Genomic DNA, 6,954 nt, shown 5'->3' with positions numbered 1-6,954 from the left:
TGTTTTGATTAATTAAAATCGTGTTAGCTAATGAATATATGATATTAAAGACTAAATGTTACTCATAGACTCGGATGTGTGTGAACAAAATATTGAGTTTATTTTAATTGAATATAAACATTCCTTTGTTGAATATCACCATGTATACAAGAAATATATTTATATGGAACCGTTTTCCATGAAAATATGTATTTCTTCAAGTTTACGTGAAAGCGTCAATAGTCACGCAATCGGGGTGTCTACTGTGACACCGTCCCGCGGCGTATTTCTCAAATTGCGCAATCGCCGCTCGCGGAAAGTTTGTTTACGTCGCATCGCCGCGATTTATCCGCGTTCGGCGCCCTCTATCGATCTCGCAGCCGGGTGACGGCGCCGCTGCTCGCGAGTGGGAGGCGGTGTGTGGGGGGGTCGCGGACAATCGTAAAAGAAATAACGTCGCGTTCTTTCGGCGGCGAAGAAAAACGCGCGCCCGCCCCATGGGCGTGACCTCTGAGCGCGCGCGCCAATCGGACGGCAGAGGGGCGGTTCCGTGAGTCGGCTCGGCTGCGCTGCTCGGTCTCTTTTTATTTATTAGGCTCGCGGTCGGCGCGCGCTGCGGTCGCGGTCGCCGTCGACTTTTCGGTCTCAGATGGAGTCCGCCGTGGACTCGGTGTCGACGGGTAGCGAGCGTAGCGGGTCTCGCGGGGGCTCTCGGTCGCCCCGTTCGCCTTCGCGTCGCTCGCCCCTGGCGCCCCTGGTGCCCCTCAGTCCCGCGGGGGCGGCCGGCCTGCTGCCCCCGCGGCTTCCGCACCTTCCGCCGCCGGGCCTCGGCCTCCTCGGATCTCTTCAGATGATGCACCACGCTTCGCCCCTCGAGCTCATGGCGGCGGCTCACCATCACGCGCCTCCGCGCTCCTACAACAGCCCTCCGCCGATATCTTCGTCGGACCCCGCCGCCAACGAGTGCAAGCTCGTCGACTATCGTGGCCAAAAGGTAGCCGCCTTCATCATCCAAGGCGAGACCATGCTCTGCCTGCCTCAGGCTTTCGAGCTCTTCTTGAAGCACCTCGTTGGAGGACTCCACACGGTGTACACCAAACTAAAGCGCCTCGACATCGTGCCGCTCGTCTGCAACGTGGAGCAAGTGCGCATTCTTCGAGGACTAGGAGCCATCCAGCCGGGAGTCAACCGCTGCAAGCTGCTGTCCTGCAAGGACTTCGACGTGCTCTACCGCGACTGCACCACGGCCAGGTACGTGCGCCGTAAAAATACCCCTAAAAATATCCCTTTCGCCGAATCGTCGCCGACGGATTATATATATGCTCTTGACTCATTTTTAAGGTTTCACGGCCAATTTTCTGTTCAGACGTGATACAGAGAATGTCAATACATCTATTAAAATTATGTTGCACACTTTTTCACAATATCCTAGTCCTAAACTAGATGAACATAAGTACTAATACTTTGTTCCTAATAATGCCCCTTTGATTCAACCATTCTAATACATATACTATGTAAATTTCACATCCTTAAAGCGTCTCACTGTTACATTTTTTCTTTTTTTGCGACATCCATCAATATATTGCAATAGTGCAACATTAACATGATCGTATAATATTATAATATCGATAACTTTAAGTCTAAATTGGCCTTTTTGTTCCTAGCTCTAAAAAACAAATCTAAATTCATTTCTTTAGAAAAATGTCATTATTTTTTTGTGTTATATTACAATAGTCAAACATTGAATAGCTAAAAAAATATTTAATTAGTTTGTGTATATTACAATAATTGGTTAACTTCACTTTTAGGTGTAAATTATTTAATAGCACCATTTTGTTACATATGCTTAAAAAGTGTCACATCTTTAACATGTCTAGAAATTAAAAAAAAACACACACTAAAATATGATAAATGTGTAAACCCTCCAATTTGTTCGCAAACATACGTTAAAGAAATGTTGATAAAATATTGGTTCTTAAAAAATTTAGATTAAACCAGTTTTTATTTGCTCATTTCTATAATTTTTTTTAAATCTATTCGAAAATTTCAAATCTAAAATATCTAGTATTACTAAAAAATGTTTAGCTCAACCATTTTGTTTATTCTTATTTATCTTAAAAAATGCTAATGAAATATTACTTCTGCAAATCTGGATTTTAACAAATGTTTTTGCTCCTATCTGTAAATACTTCAATTTAGTCGAATTTCTCATATATTATATATGCTACAAAATTCACACATTTTTAAAATATCTAATGTTCTTAAAAAAGTCTTTCAACAAATTTGATAGTTATACTGAAAAATGTGCAGTTCCACCGCATGGTTCGCGATTATATCTTATTAAAATTTAGATAAAATATTGATTTCAGAAAATCTTTGCAACCAAAATCGTACATTTTTTGAATATCTAGTATTCCTAAAAAAGACTTTAATAAAATTTTATAATTTTACTGAAAAATATGTAGTCTAAAAAATCAGATATAGCCCAATGTTTTTACTATATTTAGTATATTTTAATAGCGGATATATTTAAAAAATGGGAAGGGAATTCGCTACTTAATAAAATTAATTTATCAATGATTTTAAAAAAAATAGATATATATTTATTATATCGCTTAAAGCAGAAAATTTGCAAATATAACATTTTGTTTTGAACATATCTGAAATCAGTGCTTCTAAAATCTATAATTGTTCCTTCCTATAAATTTCTCAATTATGTAATTTGCTACTTTTCAATTTAAATAATGATTTGTTTATCTAATTTTATAAATCTTGATTCATATAATAATAATTATATATGTACAATATATGATTTAATTTGCATTAGTATAACATAAATAATCAAGTTATTTATTCAAGATCTCATATGATAGTATTTTCAATATAAATACTAGTATAGTTTTAATATAATATCATACAATATTTTAGCTATCGCATAAATGCTAGTTAATCGATTATTGAATCACATACGTATATCATATTTATTTAAATATATACGACAATTATAAGTTGTATTTCTATTGCTGTCAAAAATCAATATACATCAATTACAATTATATAAATTATTATGAATATATTTTAAGCACATTAATAGTCGAGCATTGGTACAAATCCGACCTTGAAATCTGAGGTGAATGAGCGTCGCGACGCTGAATGGGAATCGGGGATGGCGCGCAACAAGTGCGTCGGATTCCATTCATTCCCATTGCAATCGTAACGGAAATGGAGAGAGAGAGGGAGAGTTGTGACATTCGGAGGGGAGTCTCTATACCCGGAGTTCCATTCATTCCTTGGAATCGGCGCGCAATCGTAATACGACTGTTTGTGTGCTCTCCCTATTCCGGGAGCGACGCTCCAGTCGGACGCTCGTCCCGGATGGTCTATTCCGGGAAATTCGCTGGAAAATCTCGATTCAGATGCGCTGGAAATTTCTGCGTACTTGTAGCATTTTTTTAGGATCTGAATAATATTTTTGATTGCAATAATTTCGTTAAATCATATTGCGTGAAATAAATCTGTTATAGACCTGATCAATTTTAGAATTTAAATTGAATAAACCGTGTGACCGGAAAATTTAGTAGGTATGCAGTAGTGTTCGGGCATTAGATTGAGTTAATCAGGAAAATGGAAGAGAAATTAAATCAATTATATACATGAGCAACTGAACCGTTACCGTGTATCCATAAATAGCTTAATCCAATTAAATTAATATGTAATATTATATTATAGAATGTGCTGAAAAATATTTTGTATGATACATTATTTTTTTAATTGTGATTTATTTGAGAGATAATCTGAAAAATTGATAAACATATGCAGTGTATATAATACAGCTAATAAGTTAGAGTTTTACATTTAGTGTAATGCGTCTACTATCACTTGTTAATGAATAGGGTAAATATATTTGATATAAATAAAATTAATTAAAAACATGATCAATCTATGATGTTCTAGTGAATGGACAATGTGTTTATAAATATAAAGGCGCTGAGATTTTAATCTAATTTTATTCATGGCGAGTATTTTATTACTTAAGTTTATATATTAATACAATTTGAACTAAACATTATTATTTTTACCTCGAATCTATTTATAAAATATAAATATAATAAAAGTAGATATACTAAAATGTATGAATATATTACAGCGGCAACAATATATTTTTGTATGTTGTTGGATTAAATAAAAAAAATCGCTATTTGTTTTTTTATTTTTATAATAAAACGTAGAAAAGTTTCTATTAAAGTGTTAAAATAATTGATTTTTAATAAGATAAATAAGGTAGGGGAGGAATGTCTAATATTTTTAGAATTTACTACTCATTTAAGCTAGTCATATTATTATTATTTATGTATGTGTAAAATTTACCTCCATTTAAAAATTAATTTCAATAATAGGTAAAATAATTTAGGAGATATTTTTTAAACATTTTTTTGTCAGGATTGAATTTTAAAACCTATATTAGTGTATCTTATGAGTTTAATTTACCGCTTAGTAAAAAGTTTTTATCGTTTTATGTAGCCATTTAAAATAACTAATTTTTTTATTATTTAAAATTTTAAGATAGCTTATGTATTACTTATTATATATTATTATTATTATTTTCTATTGAAAAAAAAACAGAAAATTGATTGAAAAATGAAAAGTGATTTTTTTATTAATAATATATTTTTCTTATTAGTTATTATAGGGGTGTTTAAGATTATTTTATTTTATAGAAAACATTATAGTATAATTTTTTATTTAAAAGAAAAATTCAGTTATTGAAAAAAATTTTTTTTTTAATATTCCGCTATTTATATTTTTAAAGTTTGGAAAATTACTAAATTAACTTTATTATTTGAAAATTGTAAAATAAGCTATTATTACGTGTTTTAAATTACCGTGATTTATTTTGCCGCTTAGCAATAAGTTTTTGGCATAATGTCTTTAACATATATAATTTACGAAGAAATTACGTTTCTGTTGTAATGTTATTTTGTATTTGAAGAAATTCTCCTAAATTATTTAATAGTACTAATAATATTTTTTCTTCGTATATAACTTTTCATTAAAAGGAAAAGCTGAAATAATTTGGCGCAGCGATTATATTTAGGCTTCTAGTAAAAAAATCCTTTGTTATTTTCGATGTTAATATTTTTACGTTTAAAAAATTACATCAAATACAATTTTATAAATAAAATCAATATTTAATATTTAAGAACTATGTTTAAATCTATATTTACGTATTTTAGAATACAATGATTTATTTTGCCGCTTAGCAATAAGTTTTTGGAAAATCTGATATTTATTCAGAAGAAACTATATTTTTGTTGCAAGATTATTTTATGTTTTAAAAAATCCTTTCAAATTATTAAATAATACTTATAATATTTTTTTCTTCATAATCACTTTTTTTAAAAAGAAAAAGCAAAATTAACTTGCCAGCGCAGCGAGATATTTTAAGTTTCTATTTGTAAAAATATTTCTTTCTGTTATTTCTGTTTATTTTATTACGTTTGAAAAATTATATAAAATACATTTTTCTTAAAAGAACTGTATTTAAAATACCATGATTTAATTTATTGCTTAGCAATACATTTTTAGCAATCGTTTTATGAAGGCATATTTAATCAGAAAAACTATATTTTTTGTTGTAAGTTAATTTTTATTTTATAGTTTTTATTTTTAAGTACAAACGTATATTTAATTTTATTTTAATAATCACATTTATAAAAAAAAATACAAAAAAACTTATCGGAGCAGTTCAAAATATTAAACTTCTAATTAAATATTTTTTTAGTAATATCGTTGCTATTTTTTTAGTTTTGAATTTTTTTTTTTTATATTGGTAATAACGTTCAAATTGTAATATAAAACTATGTTAATTTGTTTTAGAATACTGTTGTTTATTTGACTGCTTAGTAATAAGTCATTGTTATGGTGTCTTTAATCGTTTTACTATATAGAAATAAGTATAAGAAAAAAATATATAGTTAAATAATAAAAATAATAGATATTGCATCTGTATCTGTTTTTTATTCAAAGAAAAAACATGAATTATCTGACGGAAAAGTGAGAATTTTATTGCTTCTAATTGCTATTTTTTTAATAATTATATTATTGCTCATTAATTGTATTGAAGACGGAACTTACGCGTTTTAAAATGTCGTAGTTTAAATTTGTAATTTCACAAAGATACCTATTTTTTATTTTATTAGGATAACTTTACGATTTATTAAATTATTAATAATTTTATTTATATAGATATTGCCGCAAAAAAGTTAAGGCAGAATTTAATTGACGCCACAATGCACTTTACGTTTCTGTTTCTATAAAAAAGATTTTTTTAGGTTTCCGCTTGTTTCATTTTTCCCGTTTGTCATTATTTTGCATATTATTTTTATATTAGGATGTATTTTATACGATAGGTAATTGAAGAGTTACATTGTAAATATTATATATTATCAGGAAATTGAAAATGCACAAGAAAAATATATAATGGTTGCAAGCTTTAAAACTTATTTTGCTGCATATTGTGCAATAAAACTCGCTGAATTGCACTGCAATCTCGCCTAACTTTATAGCACCAATTCGTTTACTATAAATATCAAATAATAAAAAACGCACCACACAATTAAACTACAATGTATGTAGACATAGTAGAACTCATTTATAAATTACGCGATGGGATTTTGACTAGAATTTCTAATTACTAATAGATTTAAATTAATACATATGCGTTTATTTGATGCGTTTAAAACACATATACAAAACCCGTTTTAGGTGCAATAAATCAGAGCTATAATTCGAGCGTCCCATGACCAGAAACCGTGAAGGCCATTATAGGCCATCGAATGCCATTCTAGACCAGTTAAACGACACGAGCGTCTTCATTATATTTCGATAACTTATCGTCACCGATGTTAGGATTGAAAAAAAATTGTAACGAAAAAAGTCAACAGAACATCGGCGCTCTTTACGGTGATTGAGCAT

The 6,954-nt window shown here is 30.6% G+C and overlaps 1 protein-coding gene across 8 annotated transcripts in view; it reads left to right on the top strand.

The window, feature by feature from the left end:
* Positions 1 to 578: 578 nt before the first annotated feature.
* Positions 579 to 6,954, top strand: part of dac (dachshund family transcription factor) — a 241,433-nt gene continuing 235,057 nt past the window's right edge. For 5 of the 8 annotated variants that reach the window (XM_088183121.1, XM_088183120.1, XM_088183117.1 and 2 more), the window contains exon 1: positions 590 to 1,230. In XM_088183121.1, the coding sequence (XP_088039247.1) occupies positions 629 to 1,230 (602 nt within the window). In that variant the 5' untranslated portion in view covers positions 590 to 628. Of the gene's footprint in view, positions 1,231 to 6,954 lie in introns of all 8 variants that reach the window. The other 3 variants (XM_088183119.1, XM_088183118.1, XM_088183123.1) reach the window with 1 other exon arrangement.

The sequence above is a fragment of the Plectrocnemia conspersa genome, unplaced genomic scaffold (assembly GCF_051122295.1).
Source record: "Plectrocnemia conspersa isolate PC_06_02 unplaced genomic scaffold, ASM5112229v1 ptg000003l, whole genome shotgun sequence".
In the NCBI taxonomy this organism is placed as follows: Eukaryota; Metazoa; Arthropoda; class Insecta; order Trichoptera; family Polycentropodidae; genus Plectrocnemia; species Plectrocnemia conspersa.
Note: the sequence above shows the minus strand (reverse complement) of the source record. Positions and strands in the feature narration are given on the sequence as shown.